The sequence below is a fragment of the Accipiter gentilis genome, chromosome 16, assembly GCF_929443795.1.
Source record: "Accipiter gentilis chromosome 16, bAccGen1.1, whole genome shotgun sequence".
In the NCBI taxonomy this organism is placed as follows: domain Eukaryota; kingdom Metazoa; phylum Chordata; class Aves; order Accipitriformes; family Accipitridae; genus Astur; species Astur gentilis.
Window position 1 is genome coordinate 13,467,188 of NC_064895.1, and position 24,452 is coordinate 13,491,639.

The 24,452-nt window shown below is 35.5% G+C and overlaps 1 protein-coding gene across 1 annotated transcript in view; it reads right to left on the reverse strand.

Moving 5' to 3' along the window:
- Window positions 1-6,053: 6,053 nt before the first annotated feature.
- Window positions 6,054-24,452, reverse strand: part of MBOAT2 (membrane bound O-acyltransferase domain containing 2) — a 96,229-nt gene continuing 77,830 nt past the window's right edge. Inside the window, exons 8-13 of the mRNA XM_049818763.1 lie at window positions 19,139-19,331; window positions 16,056-16,159; window positions 15,670-15,734; window positions 10,218-10,350; window positions 7,493-7,644; window positions 6,054-6,926 (exon numbers count right to left, since the gene is read on the reverse strand). Of these exons, the coding sequence (XP_049674720.1) occupies window positions 6,704-6,926; window positions 7,493-7,644; window positions 10,218-10,350; window positions 15,670-15,734; window positions 16,056-16,159; window positions 19,139-19,331 (870 nt within the window). The 3' untranslated portion in view covers window positions 6,054-6,703. The remainder of the gene's footprint in view (window positions 6,927-7,492; window positions 7,645-10,217; window positions 10,351-15,669; window positions 15,735-16,055; window positions 16,160-19,138; window positions 19,332-24,452) is intronic.

The window sequence follows — 24,452 nt, forward strand, 5'->3', positions numbered from 1 at the left end:
AAGTACTTTCCCAAGTAACAAGAGGCTAAACTTGAAATTCTATTTACCAGCTCTACTGGAAAACAATTATATACATATACTTGTATGTAAGCTCTAGAAAACAAATGAAAGCAATTTTGAAGTAGAACAGTCCAAGTAACAGTGTAAATGCATGCATTGTAATGTTTAGTAATCTAAAAGGAGAAAATGCATTAAAATAATTTTGTTCTTTAGCACTCAAAGACACCAAAGAATTTAGAAAAAGGTCACTTTTTTTAAACTACAGTTTAATCAGATTTAAAGACACAAATTAGAAAAAAACATTTATAGGCAAGTTAAAAACACCTTTAAAACATAACAGCATGCTGCTTCTGCAGCACTGCTGAGACAAATTAGAAATAAGTAATTATTAAAATATCACAATCACAGTGTAACTAACAGTGGTATTTTAATTTTACCATACACCAACACTTAGTTTATGGATCTGTTGAAAAATAACACTTTTTTAAAAATATATATTTTGGAATAATAAAAATGAAATTCACCGACAATGCATTATAAACTGAACCAGGAAAGGCAAATTTAGGAATACTGTAGCTATCCACTTTTAGGGGTGTTTTCTCACCTTAACATATGGGTAGTTGGAGGCATAACTACTTCTGCATTGAGGTAAAACTATTCCCTTGAATGTGTAACCAAGGCAGGAAAGAACAAAGTTCCATATTTTAAATTCTTAAATTGAATAACTTATTACAACATCTTTGAATGATGCTATATTTACCCATCTTACACTATTTTTCGTTCAATACATTTTGAATGTTCTCTTCTAACTGATCTAGAACACATCTGAGGTCTGGGATTTAAGAATAACTACCTAATTATTATTGTATCATTTTGACACCTTTGTCACAGTAAGACACATCAGAAGATTCTTCATAGAAATAGTCAACACCAATGCACAAAAGAAGGTACAAAGAAAAGATGTAGAGAACTGATAAACACATAGAAAGGCAAAATATGCATAGGCAAATACTCGTAACTTATTGTGACAAAAGATTGTTGCACCTTTAATATGTGGTGTTGCACTATTCTGATTACCGGTCTCTAGGCACCCTGTTTCTCTATTTTTTGTTTCAGATTACATCGTCACCGTTTGGAAGCCTCATCCAACTACAGCATGGGCCACAGCTATCTGTTCATAAGACATATTGTAGTGAAACCTAAATGAAAATCCAGCTTGTGGTAGTTCTTCCTCAGAGAACAAAAGGAAGAAAGAAGATTGTGCAGAGGTCTCTCTTGCCAAGAGGTTAGTTTGCAATAAGGTGCTGGACTGAGTCACTATTAATACAAAAAGTTTCCTCCAAAAGTGGCCCCAACTCAGATTTCAGTCATATATCTGAAGTCAAATTTTGTATTCATAGCCTGCAGCAGAATATCCTGTAAGGGTTGGTGTTGCAAACAGAATGAAAGAAGCACTTTACTTTCTACTTAAAGCGTAGCCAGTGGATTCTAGTTTCACTTTAGGAAGCAGAAAGCTTAGTACTCTGAGAATGGAGCCCAGCAGCCTTCAACAGATGTAGTGTACAACTGGAAGGCTCAACACTACCTCATGTAAATATCGATATGGCCTCTTTTAGGTATATTTATGCACACTATATGTAACTACAGTTTCTCAATTCATGAAGTTTACACAATGTTTGTATGGATATGCACATGGATTTAGAAAATCTAAAAACATCTAAAACCAAAACCAGGCCTAAGTCACTGGACACACAGCTAATGCACAGATGATGATGAAGTGGCAATATTTGCCTTTTTTTTTTTATACCTAAAGTGAGCAAAATTATGTTTTAAATATTTAATGGGATAAAAATTGATAAGCTGATGGTTAGGTTTTGTAAAAAAACATAAGAAGCTCATCTGAAAACAAGTTTTTAAGAAATTAATTTTTTGCTTTCATTTAGTTTTGACCGTAATAAGCAACTGTTGCCCTATTTGCAGTTGTAACCTTGCAGGGTGACTTTGTGGATGCCTGGATTTCATGGTGTTTCCACAATGTCCAGGTTAAGACAGCAAACACATAAAAAATTCAGGTAGATGTACCATAGAGCAGCTGCAGCCTGGGTCACAAGCAAGTAGATCCTCTGTCAAGCTCTGCATGTAGGCTTAGCTCCCCCCAGAAACTCTTGTGGCAAACCCCCCCGGCCACTGACGGGACATGTTCTTACCAGAGACTTCTTCACAGCCAGTGTTTCCACCATGACTATGAACAAGATCAAAACCCACAGTGCAAACTAGCTTAGATCCAGACAGCTCTGGTAATCCAGTGGGAGTAGGCTCAATTCACTAGATTATCTGCTTAGATACTTATTCAGCATAGCATTTAAATACTTCTTTAACTTAAGTACTTACAGCCAATTGAGTTTTTAACAGGAAATTTAAAAATACTCCCAAGTGATGTTCAGAGTATTACTGGACCCAAATAAATGCCTAAAGGCTAATCATGTAGTGAAATGCTGTGATGAATCAGCACAGAACCGATGTGTAGTTTTCGTATGTAGAGTCTGCATCATACTAAACCCCTAAATCTATTTCCATCTGTTTTTATAACGCTGATCACTTTTCAACATAAATGGCAATTTATAGAAAATGAAAAGTTCTCAAACCTGATTTCAGAATTCAATGAGAATTATAAAGTGAAAGACTTAAGGATAAGGGAGATGAAAGCCTAACTTACTGTAACTTGTGCTTTTAAATTCCTTCATCATTCAAGGCCAACTTATAAAGCTGAGCATGTGAAAGTTTACAGGTAAGTAACAGTGACACATTTGACCATGTATTTAAACAAATCTGTTGACAATTTGTTTGCAAAGCTTCTGAGAGAAAGCTCCACACTCTGTTAAAATTACTTTTGATATGAATTTGACAGCAGCTAAAGATCTCATAAAGGTCAGAGGACATTTTACCACTAACCAAATCACTGCCATCAAAAGAGGCACAACTGCCTAGTGTGCATCCTGTCATACAAGCATAGTATTTATATTTATATTACTTATTTCCATAGGGGAAACAGAACAAGTTATTTAAGTGTAAAATTCTTCTAATAAATAATATACTATACTAGTAAAACTCATACCACAAGTCAGCATAGAGCAGGGAATATACAAAGATTTTTTCGTAAAGTCTTCTCACTAAAGTATGATTTGTTATCAAGAGCATATTGAAATGCATACCAATATTTTTACCTGGTAATATATATTTTAAAATGTCACTTATTACTGAATTCTTGTCTACATGTCAACTTAAGGAATGGCCATGAAAGAATAAGTTTCCTGAATAAGAAGGGCATGTCCGTAACTGTAAAGCTAACAAAGCCTTCCCTATTACAACAGTAGTATGCACCACTGAAAGTATTATTTAAATATATAATATACATCTTTCATTAATACAGAATTGTGAAAGTTAAAAAAGGTTAAGCAAGCAAATAGTTACTATCAGGGTGACTACATTTACTAACATTAACTCATTAAGTGCCTGAATGAATTGTTCACAATAGGCAAATATCTGCAAAGCACCATAAAATTATGAATGATATGTTATATTTACTTTTCATAGTGTGCTGATCTGCAATACAAAAAACACTTTTACCTTTTGGATACACATCAGTTAATCGGTGAAAGAATACTTAAAACCATGTTTCCTTCATGCCCAAAATATTTCTAGGAAATTTACTTTCTATTTTTCTCAGCAAGAGCAATAGCAAATCACCACCATCCTTTCAAATTCAGTATTATAAAATGACATGTGTAAAACCTAAAAATTATCTAAAGCATCAGGGCTGGCTGCTCTTGACTTTGAGTGAATGGATAAAAAGCATCCAGTACGATAGGAAGGCAGAAAACAAGTAAATCAGAGGGAAAGCAACAACACAAAACCCGTTTGATTAAAATTAGAGTGCTGCCATTAAAACAAAAAACCTCTTTCCATAGTCCCCAAGAGAATTCATTTGCATGAAGAGCAGATTTTGGTTCAAAGTACTTTTATATTCAGCAGTAACATTTAAAGGGTAAATTCTAGGACACTATACTTAAAAACAAATTCTGTGTGGAACTAATTAGTTGTCATAATTTTCTTGTGTTGCTATTAAGGGGTTCAAATCATGAAGAAAACAGTAATTGTATTGCATACAGACACCAGTCACATCCAATTCTGAAACCTGTATCTTGCCATTTGTGACCAACTACAGCACATACATATTTTCTTACCTGTTTTAACTTCCCCATATACAAAAGTTCTGAACAAAACCATACCAGTGAATTCACTCACACTGAAGTACCAGTCTTCGCTATCCTAAACCTGCTTATCTTCTGGGAGTGCTTACAACTGTTTTCATATTTCATAATGTAGAATTAGTAAGCCTCCATTGCACATATGGGCACATATGCCAAAACAAGAGTACCAGAACATTAATGGGAAAAATGGAGATGTTATACTGGCATCCAAAAGTGCTTGTTTGGGTAGATATGTCGACTGCACCAACAAGATGAATTTAAATTAAACAGCAACAAATGCTGAAAGAATTAACCCTAATTCTACTCACCCATCCAGAAATATGCAATTCTAATTTGTTATTTTACGTGAATGTCCCTTCAAGAACAGAAAGTGGAAAAATATCTTTCCTGATTCTGTATCTAATAAGGATAATCAAACAAAGAAACTAGTGTGCCCTTACTTATAAGCAACAGAAAAAAACCATAATGCCATTTCAAAGAGACATATGATAACCACAACCCCATGTAAGCAGAGGTCTACTTGGGTAAACAAGCTAAGGATTTAGAAGTCAGATTATTTTATCTTAAAGATAATACAGCTGTTACTGAAACAATGAACATCCCCGCTCATCTACACAGACTCATCTACTCTCATTTCATATTTAATTCCCCCTTTCTAACTGTGTAAATTAGTGCTAACCTACGTATATGGAAAAGATATTTTATCCTCGTGGAGTTTTAGGCAAGGAGCCAAAGGCCAGACACACAACTATCACAGCAAGGAAACAACTCTGACCTGACTTAGGATCTGGTTCTTTAGAGAGTAAGCCAGAAGTACTGTGACTATTTTTGCATGGTAGTAATCCCCAAAGCTGAGGACCATCATTGCACTTCTGGAACTAAGAATATTCACCCCACTAGTGCCAGATATTTGATGAAAAATTTAAGGTTCGAAATATTATGACAAAATTTTTCTCATTCATTTGTAGGTTATTAATTAAAAAGCTGCATTATTTTTCTCTGGTAGTATTTTGTGTCATTTTTAAAGCTAAAAAAATCCATGTGGATAAACAGTTTGTGTTTCCTTAAAAAAATTACAGGAAAATACAGAATATAAGCAATTAAAATGTAGCCCTTTAACAGCAGTACTCTAGCAGGGACCATCATCACAATAAATGGTCTGGAACAGATATAACCACTGCATTATTCCCTTGACACACTTCCATAATTTTGTAAGCCATATATTCTGAAGGATTTCTTTCTTTCATTATGTTATCCACAAATATGATGTGAACTTTGCATCTAAAATTCTAATTTAAAGAAAAAGCTTTTCCTCAAATTGATATACTTCTTTGGATAAAGGGCCATCAATTATCAAGCATACAGAAATTGGTTGTGATAGTAATTTCATGTTTGACTACCTATGCACTAAAGCTCAAGGTAATTTTGCTATTTTATATTGAAAGCATCATCAACTAACTGCTGTATGCCTGAAAATTCAAAACAACTTTAAGTATTAAAAATATTTTTTTTGTAAAATAGTTCTACTCTAGAACAAGTATTTCTGGTATTTAAGGGTAAAAATGCACCTTCATTGAAATCTTGGTGCTTGCACATTGTCTTCTGTGTCCTATGGCTGCCTTTCCTTCTCCAGCTGCAAAGCCCACTTGGCAGTGTTTTATTGGTTTTCGGTACTTTAAAGAAACCTATGTTAGAGCCATCAAGCCCTGGAAAAGATGAACCTTCATGTGTTTCTTTTTTTTTAAATCCATTCAGAAGGGCTATGTGTATACTCTTTATCAAAGAAACCTAACTATAATTTGGCATCAGTAATGTTTACAGTTCTGTAATGTACTGTAATAGTTTGAGATACTTTAAGAAAACCCTCCAAATACTGAGATGCTTATTGCAGTTCCCTTTTAAAGATTCAAAAGCCTTCTAATGACTTTGCATTTCCTATTTTTATCTTCTTTATAGCATATAGTATTATATATTTGAAATATGCTTTTCACATAAAATCAAACTTGAAAATACCCACTTAGAAACAATATTTCAGTAAATAGAGGGTTTAAGGCAAGTCATTCATTTGGAAAAATTAATTTCCATTTGTTAATCCTGGATTGACACAATTTTGTTCCACCCCATCAGTGCCTTGGGATACACAACGTACATTCAGCAAAGGGCACACATATGACCCTATGGACATACGTTGCAAGTCCTGAGTGCCCATTGAAATAATGGTAATATCTTCATATAAGGCGTGACCCACAGGGACATGGCATGGGAGGGGTTAATTTGTTTTGTTTCCAGTCTTGCTATTGTATGTGATTTTCCTAGGTAATGCATTCTTTTCTTACTAAACATCTTTGCAAACAAATACAAACCCCTTTAAAAGGTGCTAAAAATGGGTTTCTGAAAACATACAAAATATATTCATCATAGTATTTTCTCAATCACTGTTTTAATGCTTGATATCTGCAGGTTATTTCTTGTTTCTGACTGAAACTATTATTTGTTGTGGAATAACTGTTCTTTTGCAAAAGATTTTCTTCTTCTAGTTTTTTGGACCACACAGGCTGGACGCTTTCATGCCTTTTACTTCCTTTTTGAGTTCTTTTCAATGGAAATACCAACAACACCAGGATGCTGGCAATATGAAGACAGAAAAAGCAGGAGCTAAAAAACAAACAAAAATAATAATTCAATAAAAATATGAACACTCTTAGAGGATGCTTTAGGACTAAGTCTACTGGCATACAGTACTTTGCTAAGACAGGAAGACATTAATATTTACTTTAAGAAAAGCAGTAAAGGGAAAGTCAGAAATGAAATCTTCCCCCACAGTACTTAGTGCTCTAACAGAGATGTAAAGTAAATAGAAGTCTGCTTTCAACTTTCTTTTTCACAAGTTACTTTTGGGAAGTCATTATCTAGGCTTGCTATAGAATAGTTAAAGTGCATACAGTAATCTCAAAGGTACTCTCTGGTTTTGATTTTGGTATGTTTTTTTTTTTCTCTGCCCCAAGGAAAATAAGTCTATTATGATAGGAAGACAAGAGTACTTCATAGTTTCTCATACACAACACAAACTACGTTTGAGCACTTGAACAGAAACACCATTTGCTCAGCTAACAAATCAATCTTATAATTATCACTGAAATAGCTTCAGAAATCTTATGCCACAGAAAATACGTCTATTCAAGTTAAAGAAAAGAAAAAGGAAACAGAGTGAATGTGCTTACCTGTAAAAGGTGAAAGAGGGTTTTACAGAGAGCAGTACAAATGGCACAACTGTGTAACTTATTGCTACTTGAGTTGCCATCCATGTTATAATATCATAACATACTTTAACAGCAGGAGATTCAACGAAATAGTGTCTGATATTGTTTCTTATCTGGAAAAGCAGATAATAGTAAGTTAGCTTAGGAATAAACTTTGAGAGCTATCTTACTGTACAGAGTTTGTTGCACTTCCACAAAATTCATAGGATGAATTTAAGTGCTACAGTCTGGTCAAGTATCTTTGAACTACTCAAAATGCCCATCAACTTCACTAGGAGTCAGTTCAAATTCCCTGCCTTTTAGGATAGTGCACTTAATCCAGCACAGGAGTTTAAGTATTTATGAATTTAAGCAGAATTTAAGTAAATGAATCCCTCCTAAATCCAATGCAACTTTGGACTGCTTGTCTGAATGAGGCAGACATTCTATTCCATCAAGCCATTCTATAAATACGGAGTGTTTCAGTAAATGAAAACCAGAATGCTTCCGTTGAAAGCTTCTATATGCAAAGCCATTTTCCTATACTTGCTAATAAGATACTTTTTAGGATAAGTGGGGTATAAATCAGAATACACACAATATCAGCTCTAATAATGTATTTCAGGAGTCTTAATAGCAACTGATATCAAGTGAGACTATTAGAAAATGACTCAATTTTCTATGCTGAGTCTTCTTTTGTTCGTAAATTTCTGCTCAAACAATGGCATACCAAAGGTATTTAAAAAAATCCAAAACCCACACAGGTTTGGGTTCAATTTTAAGTCTGTAATTATAAAGACACCGGTAGATCTTCAGCCCTCCTTCCTTTGACGGAACTGTCATTCTTGCTCATGGTCTTATTTGCTTACAAGCCAAGACAGGCTAAATTCAGCCTTTGCGGAGCTTGGTGTCACAGTTGCAACCTTCCAGTCATCTGCACTGAGGTAGTTCTCTCTGAACAGCTGCACACCAAAGCACCCAGTTTAGTTTCTTCAATCTTCAGTTTCATTAAAACTCCTGGTTCTAAAGAACATATCCAAGGCTAGGTCCTGCTGATTTCATTCTTTACATTAAAAACCTTTTTTACCCTTCTTGTCCTTCTTACCCAAATACCCCTGTAGATACTGCTTTCCCACTCAGCCTTTGTTTAGTTAAGCTAAGTAAAAAAAGTAATTCTAGCCAAATACCCTTCATACTGCCATCTTCCCCCAGTTTTCTCCTATGGTCACGTGCAGTGATTTGTTCCCGAGTTCTGTAAAACTTGGATGAAGTTTCACAGAATTTCTTGTAGAGAAATCTAGTATTTTAGGACTTGAAGGACAACTTTTAAAATAAATCTATAATTGCACCTAGTAAACACCTGATTATGAAATGTGTAATGGTTAAAGGAAGTAAAACAAGTTGACTACGTGCTTAGACATGACAGGAGAAGAAAATGTAGATCAGAGCTGCCAAACTTTGCAGTTAAAGGCTAGTAGAGTTAAATAATAAACATCCTGAAGTACCTCTAACATATCTTATCAGTTAATATTAAGTACCTGTTAATACAGAAACTCAAAATATTTTTATTCAATAGCCTATTGATTGATACATATGAAATGTGAATACAACGCAGCTTACTAGCGAAGGCCAGGACGAAGTGCAGTGAGCACTCTGATTTACTGGACTCACCTCACTGAGAGCAGAACAACTTTAACCTGTGAACTGTCCCTGAACCTTGGCTTTGCACCAGCCCCTGGCTGATAAATATCAAAAGTTCACTGTGATAGAGTCTGGAAAGGAGAAGGGAGCTATAGAGTCTGGAAAGGAGAAGGGAGCTATACCTATTGTAAAGAAAGGAGTCAGTTCTGTCAAACAAGGACTATACCCACATCTTTTTGAAGAAAGAGGAGAAGCATCTGTTTTATTAGTGTTAATAACAATCTAAATCTAAAGTTCCACCTTCCCCTAGCCATTATAGCAATAAAGAGCGGTCTGCTTCATTTATCATTCTCCTGGTCCTTTCAACAGAAAAGTGGTCTGTTATGCTGCTCTGAGCTGACACCCAATTTATTTCCTCTTTCCCACTGAGTAACTGATAAACCTGCCTCTGTTCTTATGCAGCTTTCTCAAGCAGAACTGTGAGAGATTTCTTGGAAAATTTGCTGGTTCCATATGGTTCTGAATAGCAGCCGCAAAAGCGTGTTAATGTGACTGCACTCCTGGCTGGCCAATTTTGAATAGTAACTGCACTAGAGATGTTTATCTGCTGGTTGAGGGGGACCATTCTTAGCTACCATCTTTACAGTAGTATTGGACAGAAATCAGGGAGGGGGCAGACTCTATAAATATATAGCATTGACCCCCAAATTTTAAGCTACTCATCATCAGTGATTTTTTCATCATCAGAAAGTTTTTTCAAAATGGTCTTAGACAACATCATCCTGTTCAGCATGGCATAGTAATATATTATCAGTTAATACAGAGGAGGAGCTTCCACAAAAGATATACTACAAAGATATTGCAGACTGCGTACAGTCTCACTTGTTTCCACCGATCAACCCCCTCCTTATAATTAATCATTCCCACTGCTCTCATAACTAAAAAAGTAAACACCACTATCAGACAGACTGTGTATCAACTGTAAAGCGCATCTTTGGACTAGAGAACATGATCAATTTTCTTTTACAAAAATTATTATTTAAGAAGATACTTGGTTGGTACTTACAGCTCGTGCTGCTAGTGTCATTAGTACTCCTGTTAAAAATGTTAAATAATATCCTGGGTAAACCCCATGCCAGATGGCAGAAAGGATGAAGGTTTGGATCGTTGGGCTGAAGGTGGCTCGCTCATAGCACACTCTAGCAAGTCAAAGACAATTCAAGATAAATAACGAGACAAATAGCCAATAATACTCCCAGTTATCATTTATACATTTATACTTTTAGCAGTTTCATCTCCAACATATCATTTGCAATGCAATTGCAGCTTACTATTATTTAATAATGTTGCCACTGTATTATGACTTACAGAAAATTATTTAAAGCTATTCACAGCTCCCAATTTAACCCCTCAGTGCTAACCTGTGCTCAGTGACATCACATATGGTACTTATTTATAATGAAGTGATACACAAGCATCCAAAGACAGGTGTTGGTGTTAATATGGGATCTTGAACCATCCAAGAGTGTGTTTGAAAAGCTACACTGAAGGCACAGACTACCCTACAAACTCTTGCTATGAGTCAGACATATATTTTTCATAAAATGAAAGCAGCTTATAGGAGAAGGGGAAAAGTAACAACAGCCTTCAATTTTGAGTAACAGAGAGACTACAATTGAAAACATGTCTGGGTAGGGCAATCAGGAGAGCGTGATGATGAAATTATAATTAATGACTCTAGGGATGTGAGAATATCAAATAAGGAGAATGCTGAACTCTGCTATTTAAAAACTGAGGCTCTGAATTATTAGGCAAGGTCCTACAGTAAGGAATTCTGGAAGGAAGAAGGGAAAAAGGAATCCAAGAAAGGTAGTTTCTAGAAGACAACATTAAATGACACAATGACAAACCATCATGATGTGGAAGAATGATAGGAAACATGGTAAGGTCCTGATATGGCTTCATCAAGAGTTCTTTAATGTCTTTAATGATCTGAAAACCAAAAAGCAATAGGAAATATGGAAACAGATACACACTAACATGAAGCAAAAATAAACAGCACAAGCATGCACGAACACAAATCTAAAGCTAACACACAAAAATGAGTTTTAACTAGAAAAGGCAATAGACATTAATATGTAAAAAAGTTTTATAAACACATAGCAAGTAACAGAGAAAGAAAAGAGAATGCACATCTGTTATTCAAAGACGACAACAAGCTAATGATACAGAGCCAAAACATTCACTACTAATGTAACTACTTTAACTACAACTTCCATATATACAAAAGATTGCTGAGACCGAATGACACAGTCAGTGTGAAAGAGCAGAAGGTAAAAAGACAGGATGTGAATAGGGAAAGATCAAACGCGTATTTTGCTAATTTAGTTCATTCCAGTCAAATAGATGTGGTAAGTTTTGTCTTATAAGGTCTTCTGCACAGGGTACCAGCACAACCCTCTCCCTTTCCCAAAGGGCTTTGCTAACAATGGCTGTTAAGATGAGAACATGGGCCTAAGTAGGGTGCAGGTGCATATATGCATAATACACAAAACTATCTGAGGACATTTTCCCAGAATAGACCACCTTAAAGAGGAAAACAACATTGGCCAGACTAAACAGTAACCAGGGAATTTCAAAGAGACTCCTGAGACAAAGAATCAGTCAGCCTAGAAAGTACAAAAGCTTAGGAAAACTTGTAACAAGTCAGGGAGACATCTTGGAGCAAAATGCTAGTCATCAAAACCTGGTTTGACATTGCCAGAAGTCACCCCACCAGCATCACGGCCTCTGTCTCAGCCAAGACAGAGCATCCTCCCTGGTAGACACTGAGTAGCCTGCATCCAGCTGGGGGACTGTCGGTGCAATATGCAATACGCAGGGAGCAGCATCTCACCCCTATCAGCTGCATGCACATGAACTCCTGGCATGCTTTTCTAACCGGTATGTGAATCAATGGGTTCACATAGAGCTGGAGCACCCACATCTCCCACAGGCAGTGCATACAAGCAGGGGGCCCACACTTCCAGAAGGAGGTGTGGTTTTGTATCCCACATGTCCTTGGGAGAGGGTGGCACAGTTTGCATATAACTGTGTGCATGTATGTGCACTTTTTAAACTCCTTGGGATTAGTTACAGAAGAGTGTTTAGAAATGTTTATTAAACCAGAACACTAAACACATGCAAAATGTTATCTGTTCTAGTGTGGATATTAATTCTGAACATATATTTCACTGTCTGGTGGTTAACTATGTCTCATTAATAAATTGATAAATGGCTTCGATCTATATTTGGGTTAAACTATTTTAAGCAAATTTTCCCCTGCAAAGCATTTGGGAGCTAAGAAAACTAACTAAATTAACTAACCAAATTTCAGCTATATCAATGCAAGTCAGGTAAGATATATACTAGAAAAAAAATCATCAGGCTTCAATTTCAAAAAGTAAAATGTAAGCTTAAACTCCTCCATGGATTTGTCAATAATAAATCTTGTTAAAACACTTCACCTGACCTTCCTAAAAGCAAACCAAGAAAATATAGTCATCACAACAGGCTGAGAAAATCTATTCAAATACAGGTGGTTCAGGTTATCTTATCCATAATTTACTCTAGAAATGGGAAGTTGCATCAACTGTTCAGCAAGGTACTGCCTTTGGTCTGGTTCTATACTTTCATTACTAGCTTAGGTGGTAGACCGAGAAGTATATTTTTTTCACTTTGTCTTCTCTTCGATTTTGGGGGTGGGAGGTGGGGTGGAAGAGATTGGCATTGTTTTCTTAGCAGATAGAACACTAGAATCCAAAATGATCTTGACAGACTTTAATGATGTTCTGAAATCAACAAGATGAAGTCCAAAGTATAGAACATCTAATAGGAAAAGTGGAAGATACAAAACAGTACCCATTCCTGTAACATTATTGAAAAAGTATAGCTGGGTATGAATATGAATCAACAGTATGAAACACTGAGTATCAGCTGAGCATGAATCAACAGTAGATTGCTGCTACAAAAAGACATGTAATACTGTGATGTGTTAGAAAGACTGTTATCTGAAGAAAATAAAGTTAATTAATCCACTCCATTCAACTCTGCCCATAACAGGCCAGGGAAAGACTTTGGAGGTCTTAGCAGAAGTACATCATCCACTGTAAGAAGACAGGAAGTTTGGAAAGATGCCAGAAGAGAGCAACAAGAACCACAGAGGTTTTGCAAACATGAACAAAGACATGGAACTAGATGTTTTCTTTGGAAAAAAGAATGAACAACGCTGAAGGGGAACAGAACAGTTTCCCCAGTCAGGAAACATTATCACACAATCATGGAATGGTTTGGGTTGGAAGGCACCTTAAAGATCATCTAGTTCCAACCCTCCTGCCATGGGCAGGGACACCTTCCACTAGACCAGGTTGCTCAAAGCCCCATCCAACCTGGCCTTGAACGCTGCCAGGGATGGGGCAGCCACGACTTCTCTGGGCAACCTGTTCCTGTGCCTCACCACCCTCACAGTAAAGAATTTCTTCCTAATATCTAAACTAAATCTACCCTCTTTCAGCTTAAAACTGTTACCCAATCACTACATGCCCTTGTAAAAAGTCCCTCTCCATCATTTCCTGTAGGCCCCCTTTAGGTACTGGAAGGCTGCTGTAAGGTGTCCCCAGAGCCTTCTCTTCTCCAGGCTGAAGAACCCCAACTCTCTCAGCCTGTCTTCATATGAGAGGTGCTCCAGCCCTCTGATCATCATGACATATGTTGTTGATATATGCTACTATGTAAATACCTAATTTAACTTGGATGCTTGTAACAATAATACCTTTGAACTGCTGTATTTTGTGATCTACATTAAATGTTTATTAAAATTCTTCATTATCTGTAGATCTGTTAACTGTGTTTTTACAAGGAATTTGTTTTTACACACAATCAGGGTTTAAGTCCTCTAATTCTGATGGTTCCGTTTCTCTTTAAAGAGTATCAGAAAAGTACAGAACAAATGCTGATGTGTGGTATTTCATGTGAGGTAAATAGCTAAGATTGTTAGGTACTTCTATAAAAGGTAAACAAGTGAAGTATTAAAAATGGATGTTCAAAGTAACACATGGGCTTGTCCTCTATTCAAACTCCTGTAGCATTGCAACTAACCAAAAGATTGGCAATATAATATATAGTCTGTACCAGTATTTATGGTCCTCATATATAATCATTAAAACAATCTTTTACTTGCAACAAAACTTGAAGAAAACATCCATCCTTCTCCCTTTAACTGTGGCAAAATCAATATGGATTTAGCCTATCCTCAAAGATTCTTCCATAATTGCTCTTAAAAATATTTATTAAAGGCGATGCTTTAATTTTTCTTCACATCTTCTTTCAATGTCACCCTAAGCAATTGATTCAATTTTTTTTTCTTTCAAGTCTTAACAGAAATGTTACTCTTCTCCACTAAAAGGAGTTTTTGTTTAGAATCATTCCATTTAGAAGATTTGAAATTTTGTTGAAACAACCCTTTTTCTATTAAGTTTAATACTGATAAACTTCTGTAACTAAATTAAAATGCATTTTAAAACAGCTAAATAGCTTATTTGCTTTATTAAATGATACATTTCAATACCTGCAAGCATGCAATTCTTCATTGCTGACTGTCCTAGCCATAGATTCTACTGCCTATTGAGCCAACTAGAATAATCAAATAAAAGTCAATTTCTGTTTTTAATTGGGTCAGAAAAATATTTAGGGAAGCAGTTATGGAAGAAAGAACACACTATAAAGAGATTTAATGGAAGAAACATCCTATTGCCAGCCATCCTAGAATAAGAGATAAAGTCCTCTGAGTGATCCCAAGATAGGAGTCTCAGTTAAACTTGCACCTATTGATAAAAGATCAGCTAAACAGAGACTAGGGGAAGGGAAACAACTGCACACTACTCAAGAACACTCTTTACTTTCTAGTTACCACCAAGAAGTAGTAAAAGCAGAATGATGTAGTTTACTGGGCACTATACCCGTTTCCCAGACAAGGAAAAAAGTGCATCTGAGGGATATTAATTTGCATTTTTTGTTGATAGCACACTGTAGGGTTTGATATTTGCCACGCGCTCATTATGGAAGGAGCGCAGAAAAGTTCTCTCACAGAATGTATGCAAGTTCCTGCATCACTGTGTGGCTAAAAGTAACGCAGAGCTTCCACAGGCCAAGATGTACATTTTGCCTGCTGCTCTCAGCAACATATACTGCTTTGAATGCTAAGAGAGAAAAAAAAAAAAGAAAAAAGACACCTCTACAGATTAATAGTTTTAGGTTCCCTATGACCAGTGAAGAAAAAGTTCCTATCATAACCTGATAGTTTACACTAACAGAGAAGTCCTAAGTTCAGAGGCTTTAATTCAAGTATTACAAGAAAAATGCCCCATGCAGTTGCTAAATAAGTGATGTTTTGTGGGGTTTAGCTTTAGAAGTTGAACTATCTTCAAAGAAATATCTAAGAAACTTCAGCGGAGAAAAGCTTTCCTTAAAGAAATAAATACCTTTTAAGCCAAAGAGCTGTTTGGATATTCCAGTTATCAAGAAACATCTTGAAACTTGTGGAAAACTGTAAAGGAAAACAAACTAATTATTCCTGTAATTGTAAAGTGTTACAAAATATTTCAAAATTCTAACATATCAATTATAAGTGATGAGTTGAATAAGGTATTTACTCAACTAGTTAACCACAAAATATTTTGGAAGTCAGCTGACAGGTAGAACATATTCAAAACAGACTATTTTCCACCCTTTCCTAAGGGTGTGAACACATTTTTGACTTAGAACTTACTCACTATCTTGAGGTACAAAATGTGTAGGAAAAGTTACTGAAATTACAAGCAACTACCTACATGGGCATGTATTTTATTTGAAAGAGCCAGAAACAAACCTCTATTTGCTGGATTCTCAGATTTGATATTAGATCCCAACGTGTAACTCCATTTTTATCATAGCCTCTAAAACCAAACCCTGCTGCGTTATTAATTGCATCTGCTGCAATGAAACAAAAAGAAACAAATTCATTATAAACTGCACATATTACAAATTGTGCATCACACAACGTAGTTTGTCCAAAATATTTATCACATTTTAAAGGCTACATATTTTTATTTTTTTTTAAATACTGAGGGCCACTGTATTATACACTTGAACAAACAGAAAATAATCCAAGCAACACACTGGCTTTCAATTCAAAAACTTGTACAAAAGCAAAAGAATGAAAGGTAGCACTATCTTCTTCACAGCACAGATGTCCCCTCTCTCTCATACCACCTACTTAGACTTGCTTGAGCAATTTGACAGAAAAACAAACTCTATGAGATGCATCAAGACTATGAAACAGTGGCTGGTTGTAAAGATTTGAGATAGCAGCTCAACACTCAGATGCATGTCTTTGGGCTTCCTTATGCAGCAACAGTGATGTTTAAAGTATAAAGATAAAATGGTATGATTCACTTTGAGCAGGTGCACATTCACAGCACCACACACAGAGCAGCGCAAACCTAATAGAAGAGAACAGTAATTTACTAAGTGATGCAGAGTTTGTTAGACTTCCACTAATGGCATAAGGCCTCTGTTAACAACACTTCTGAATGTTAAGTGTTTATAATGCATGCCAAAGGTCAAATAGTTCAAAGCAAACAATATTTTTCCCTATGAGAAAAAGCTGATACCATCATCTGGACTATGCAGGAAAATACAAGGGAACTCAGTCTGAACACTGCCTGTCACTTTCAGTTATTGCCTTTGCCTTAGCTTTGTTAGCTCAGACACTAAAATTCCCTCAGCTGTACTTCTCAGATTAGGATAGCCATGTACAAGGAAACAAGTTTTTTTCCAAATATTGCCTCTCTGGAGCCAGGTGCTTGGTTGCATGCACCCAAACGTGGACACACATCCATAAGGCATGAAACCAAGCATGTATCCACTTCCGTGGATAAATAAGTGACCATGGGGAGAAGAATACCAGCTCAACTCCCAGTTCAAAGGAGTCCTGAGAAATCAGAAGCAAAGTAAGCAAAAGGCTCTGCAGAAGCAATACAGATCTAGTCTTCTAGTTACAGGGCACGAGCCCTCTCTGTTAGCTCAAAACTAATCTAAAGCACTGTAATTAGACTATCACCTTTTAAATTATAACTAGCAAGGCAAGAGAAATTGCTCAGTTTGTATTACCATATTAAAAAGAATCTACTTTATACAATTGTGACATTTAACATAAATCAGTATCTTTTGCATTTTCCTTTCTTCTCAACAACTTTTTCAAGGTATTAATGCAGTGTATTTGGAAAGTAAAAGAAACAGTTGACTCAAACACTCAAACAGTTCCTTTCCCGAAATTCACTTTCTCCAGTCATCTACCAGCATGGAAGAGGGCTTTGTGACATTTGATTTAATATAGGGTAATTTATAATATTTTTATTTCCTCATCAAAAACACTTTTAAAAAACATCTTTGGAAGCAACAACACGTGCTGCCATACATCTGATATCTCTGATGTCAAGTTCCAACATTAGACAATGATTTTATGCTCAGAAACAGCTGAAGACACGAACTCCATAATCTCTTGCTAGCTAGAGTACAAAGACTACAGCTAGAATAAGTGATCATTTTATTAGCTAGCATTTTAGTAAGTATTCATCTTAAAGTAATTCATTTTATGAACAGATATTTTTTTTTCCCCTAAGTGTATAGTAATGTATAACTCAAAAGCATAATATCCAGTAAATCTGTTAAGGCCCCCTCACATTCTACTCATACCATTAGAAGTTTAGATGAGGTAAAGTAGACGGAAGACATTAAAAAAAACACACCTATTTATCAAACTAAAAGTTTATTTTCTTCAGTATTTTACCAAAGGAATGCTAGCTCTACACTGCTAGCAAGCACATAAGGAGAAATCCATCTGAAGTATTACAGAGAAAAAAACCAATGAAGATTATTCATTTTTCAGATGACTCCTGCTCTTTACAGATGATGATACTGGTGTGTAAGAGCACAATATTCGAAATTATTTCATTCCACAACAAGCCCCAGAATTACTATATCCAGACAAGCTGAAAGCACTTCATTCATTGATCAGGAATGAAACCAGCAGCTGTAAATGAGTCATGCTGCTCTGCTACACTAAAGCTTTCTTTATTGCATTGTTTCCCACAGATTCTCTCTCAAAAGAATTATGGAACAAATATGTAAAACTGGAGAGGAGGAGGAAGCTGACGAAATCTGTTTTGTGAGCCACTTCCAAGATGTCAGCTTATATAAATACAGCATTTTGCTGTTGTATGTGTTGGTTTTTGGTTTTTTTTAAATAACGTGAAATTAAAAGCAAAATGTTCTTTAAACTATATAATCTATTCAGTGTCTTAAATCAGTGACTATATGTGTTACCCTGTTGATCATTAGAACAAAGAGTAAAACTGAAGCGTCACCCATCAAATTCTGAAAATACTACTGTGAATGCCATCTACTATTAACAACACTATGATGTATCTGAATTACAATAGATTAATTTTTCCTTCATGCTTGAATAACATCAAGCAAATTCCTGATAACTTACCACAGAAAGAGGCTTAGAATAACTTTTCAAGTATGCCAAAATCAAGGTATCAAAAACAAAAACAAAAAATCAGGGATTGTACATCAGACTAGATTTACTACAATTTTTAAAAAACAAGCAAGTCATTGCTCATTAAAACACTATCACTCTCCAAAAAAACTTGTGTTTCACTCACATTTGTTCAGGAGACCATGATCTCATTTGCAGCAGTCACAACACTATGCTTAGATTTATGGCAAATTTTGTTTCTCAAAACATTCATTTGACAATACCTAATAATACTTAAATGTAACAATGTTTACCTAAGGCCTCAAGAGGGCACTGTCACTTTTTAATACATGCTTAGTATGCAGCATCTCAAATGAAACTCAGTACATATGCTTTTCTTTTTTCTTTTTTTAAATACATATACTTACCTAAAGTCCATGCAAAATAATACTTGGGTCTGGCAGCCATAAGAGACACATATAGGTAGAAAAACCTTATAGGCCATGACGCTGTAGCTCTGAAGTTATCGTCAATGTTGTATTCCACAGGCAAAGTTTTTGTAATAGTCATGTGGAAGAGTAAGGACAGTCCACAGATTAGGAGTTTCTGTGCCACGGCTATCTGAAAAGTTTAAGATGGGAGACTTTGTAAGCTTCATTTTTTGTTTATTTTCTGGAAACAAAGGCAAGTTATAATCTTCCTTCCTTAAACAGATGTGTATATATGTATGTCAATTTTCCAATAATGTATACTACCAACTTTAAAATAGTTAGTAACATTTTATAGGGGCTCAGGGAATATTGTTATCTTAAGTTATGAGCACCACTTCTTCTGGCAAACACAGCAAATCCAATCTGACTACAGTGAGCCTCTAAAAACCCTTGAAATAACGGGAACACCTTTTGCAACTGCATTTTAATTATTATTTCATTGTCAAGTTACCGAAGCAAGTAAGTTGTTAAGACATCATAGCACAAAGCATATCATCTAGGACAAGATGAGTACAATTATTGTAGAGATTCCAAAGACAACAGCGAAGCTTTAGTTCATTTTTGGTAATCTTTGTCATAATGCAGGTGTTCAATTGCTGCCCAACTCAATATACCAATCATCTCTGTTAGATTATTACAGTATCCAAATTCTAAACCAACTAAACTACCAAAATAATTTGAGTTTTCAGCCAAAATACCTCAGTTCTATATAGACCTTTTTTCCCCAACTACAGTGATTAAGCTATAAAGGGGTCAAATACACTCACAGACATGTAAAAAAACATCGTTAAGGTATGACCTGGACTCCTATTTTCTCAAAATTCAGTTTTGCTATAACCACCACACTAAAGAGTATGTATTTTTAGGAAAACATTTCTAAGGTTCTATTATAAAATACACAGAACAATAATGAATGACTTACTAAGTCACTAGTCTGATCCACATCCGAAGGGCAGATACCAGGTTCTGTGCAAGTTCCTGAAGTAACACACACTAACCAAGCACCTAGAGTGCTTGGTTAGAGAAGTTTGAGAGCTAGTTCATTTAAATGTAGTTTTCAAGTTTTGATTGTAAGTAATCTTAATATTTAAACATTAGTTTTAATTTACATTAAAATTATACAGACACTAAACTTGGCAAGAAGATAACCAATCTAGCTACTTTTCTTTGAAGCATCAGAACAAAAAGACAGCCAGAATCCTTTTTCTGTCCATCCTGCTTTCAGTATACCCACCCAAACTTTTAAAGATAACGTCCTGCTTCAATTACAGTGCAGCTCCACAAACCTAGTTCCAAAATAAAGAGTAATTCTGTTCCATGATGCAGAATGAAACATTAAGTACCCAACTGAAAACACAGATTTCTGCAGGCTACACAGTATCAAAGATTCATCCAGATGTAAAAGGTGGTACAACTGATAAGAAATTAGTCTCGGAAAAGCTGTAAAATGGTGAGGGTAACTTTGGACATTGCATATTTCATGTGGCTCATCTCAGAAGGTATTTCAGAGACGAACAGAAAACCCAGCTAATTAAACAAATGAGCTGGATAATTCAGAAGGCAACTACCTATTAACAGCTAAGGCTGGTGTTTAATTACTTTTTTCTAGTTGCTTTCTAATAAACTTCATTTTAATATTTTACTCTATTACAAGAGTTCAAAGTAAAGGGCATTAACTTTCTAGAAGTGTTCCTTTGTTTTTCTAGCACCTATTAATCCATCTCTCTCTTTGCCAGAGCAGAGGGAAAGTTCAGTTAGCTTAACTTCTTCAGGAATTTAAATAGAAATGAAGGTTCATACAATCAGTTATTAACACTGATGAATCTTCAATTTTGGTATGCAATATCTGATACATGCAAAAATTAGATATTTGTAAATACCAGAAGGCATGACCCCAAAGTTCTGAAGACAATTGCAAGGATTTAACTTCAAAGTCTAAGCCATAATTAAAAGTCATGTTCAATTTAGCATGAGAAACAGTACTTATAGGCTGGTAACATTAACACGCAACTTAAAGTAGAAGCATAAACATATAAAATAGATGTTTTCCATCTGAAGATCTCTACAAAGTCTCAAAATATGTTTTGGCAACTTATAAGTAATGTTATCACTGTTTAAAGGCCTGCTTTTTGCCACTGCCACTATTTACCAGTTTTTCTATTGGTAAACAGAAATCATTAATCTGCCTATTCAACCCAAAATAGGCTTAGTACTTCTTTGAAGGTTTTTAACTAAATTGTGGAGGTAAAAGCCCTTCTTTTAAGGAAAAGCAGAGTTTCAACAAAATTTATCTTAAGAAAAAAAAAAATTAACTTACACAGGGCTCTGCCATAAATTGTACTTTTTTAAATGATGTATTTCTACAATTTTTTTTGGCAGCAACATTTAGGTGTAGGGACAAGCATAACTACAGCCAGAAACAGCATGACTTTTTTTTTTTTAAATTATACTACTTCACTCAATAATTATAAATCCCAGAACCCTGATCAAGCATTCCGATACTACTTACAGGGATCAGTATCAGGGATATTAGCAAACAGTGGTGGAGATAACTTCCTGCCTCTACAAAGACTGGGAGCTGCAGTTTCAGGATTGGTTTAAGCAGTTTCTGAAGGACAATCCAAACACAGGCTCCAATGCAAAGAAGCAGTCCTGCCCTGTCTCCTCACCTTGGCTGCAAGTTTTTGCTCTTTTTCCTTCTAGTGAGTCAGATTAGAAAAAAAAAAACCAGTTGAAAAACTACACCTTTGGTGTTTTGGTTCAGGGTTTTTTTTGGGGGGGTGGGGGCTTGGGGTTTTTATTGGGGGTGGTAGTGTGTTGTTGGGGGGGGGGGGGGGGGGTGCCCCCCTCCCCCCCTTTTTTTTAATGAAAAGTTAGTTTTAGGCTGGATCAAATTATCTGAATCAGACCACAATGCAGTTCAATGCATTTTAGCACTGCTAGGAGAAGCAGAGGACCCAGAACCCACAGCCAGGACCTACCATATTCAGCAAGTATTTATACTTTGGTGGGCCTAAATAGATTATTAAACTACAGCCTGAGGCTTATTTATAGCACTCAAGTTTTAAACACATTTACACAGAAATAAAAGTCCTCACCTGACACCGAAATAATCTATAGTTCAACTACCTATAGAAAAGCATTTGGTAAAACATTAACTGACTTCCTATTGCTTAATTAACTAAGTTCTTGATATAAGCTTCTAAGCCAAGGCATGAGTAATCACTGGATTGCACATTCACAGGAGGGTTTTTACAAGGATGAAGTAACTAATTTAAAAGCCTGAAGTTTAATTTAATCCAGTCTTTAAAATTTTCAACATATCAAAATAACTGTTCTGTTAAGGAATTAAAAGACCATAAGCTGCAGGATAACTCTGACCTCATATGAAGTAGAATATACAATTTATTTTACAACAAAAAGGTAGAAAGGCCTGGATCGTTTAGTTTTGATGAAAAAAACTGGGCATACCTGTATAAAAATATCAAATATGGTCAACACTGGGAAGCTAAAAGACAGTGCCAGGACAAAACCAAATGTGCATAAATTAGATAGGAATATAGTTAGGCTGAAAGCTAGACACCTAATCATAGAAAGGAGTTCAGGAACAGCTTTCTAATTGAAGCAATAAAGGTAAAACACTCACTGAGCTCAGGTATTTTATAAATATATTACTGTATAAACATGTATAATATATATAAAAAAATATACAAAAAGTAGAAAAGGATCTTTAAAACTTATCTGAATCAACTTGCTCCTGGTTGATAAAGAATCAGCAAGGAGCTTGATATAATATTGAACTATATTAAAGCATATTATTTTGGGGAGGTTAGAACCTTAGGTAAAAACTATACATAATTAAGTAATAACTTTAACTTATAGGAAAAGTTGGCATAATAGGCAAGAAAAAAAGATATCTGCTGACAGGAATCTTGTATTTTAAGGGTAGCCATAAAAAAAGAAACTTACAAAGACAGATTATTAATTTCTGAGAGTTGACACCACTTTGAGCACCAACAATTGATAGCTTGCAAAAAGGCACAATAGGAGGGATTTAAGAAATAAGTTTTAATATGTTGATTCGAGTCATTTAACATGCAACAAACACAGCAAATATACTAAACCAAGTTAACATCATGCAGTCAACACACAGTATAGAGGAGGGGGCTGACATGTACTACTGTGGCTATGTAATTATACTTAAGAAGAAATGAAACTTACTGTATCTCAGCTGAAGGATTTTTTTTTTTTCATTTACTACATTAACATTTGCTGATCCCCATTACATTTCATTTTTGAGTTACCTAACAATTTATTCTTAAAATAACAACATGAGAACCAAGGAACAAATTTAAAGTATTAATATGAAGTTAATGGTATTTAAATATTCTTCTAGAACAAGACAATGAATATTTTAACTGATGCAGCAAATGCAGTAAAACTGTATCATAGATATATTTCCAAAAGCACACAGTCCTTGCTGGTGTTATAAAATGCAGCCAGATTTCTCTAACACCAGTTGGGAGATGAAGTATCAACAGCATAGACAGCTTCTCTTTATTTTTATGTCAAAAGCTAATGCAGCATAAATTGCAAGAAGTTTCAATCATCTTAAGAGCAATTCATTTTAAGGAAAACCGCTTACCTGAAAGAAGAATCCATCATAGGTTTACATTTATTTCTATTGACTTTATTCAGATTACTAGCAAGATTATGTGGTAAAAAGCTAGAAAGTCCTACCAGGCAATCAGTAGATGCATGTCCAGAAGTAATGATACTGGCAGACTTTGTTAGTTCCATTTATTTGCAATAATTTTACTACATAATATTTTTTTGCAGAAATAGGCTTTTAGTACATAAGACGTGATGACTTTACTGAGCCAAAAAAATGTTTAAAAACAAAAGTAGTGTTGGCAATGTTGTCAACACAACACATTCATGCAGACTACAGACTATGAGGTGCCAAACTATGCAAGGAATTTTCCTGTGTCTTTTGCCTTTCCTAACTACTTGCTCCACAGCACACTTCTATGAGCTTATGTGCCTTTTCAACATGTGGAGCAGTTTAAAGTGTTATGCTCCTCCAGCCACTAGTTTACATTCCTGTGGTGCAAGTTACTACAATCACACAAGACGGGTGGAATGGAACGTGCAGAGTCCTCATCCACACTCAAAGGATGGAAGTGGTTGGAGATGACACAACTGATTGGGAAGCCTCCCTGTTAGCCTAGCTATGGGGATGGTAACCTCC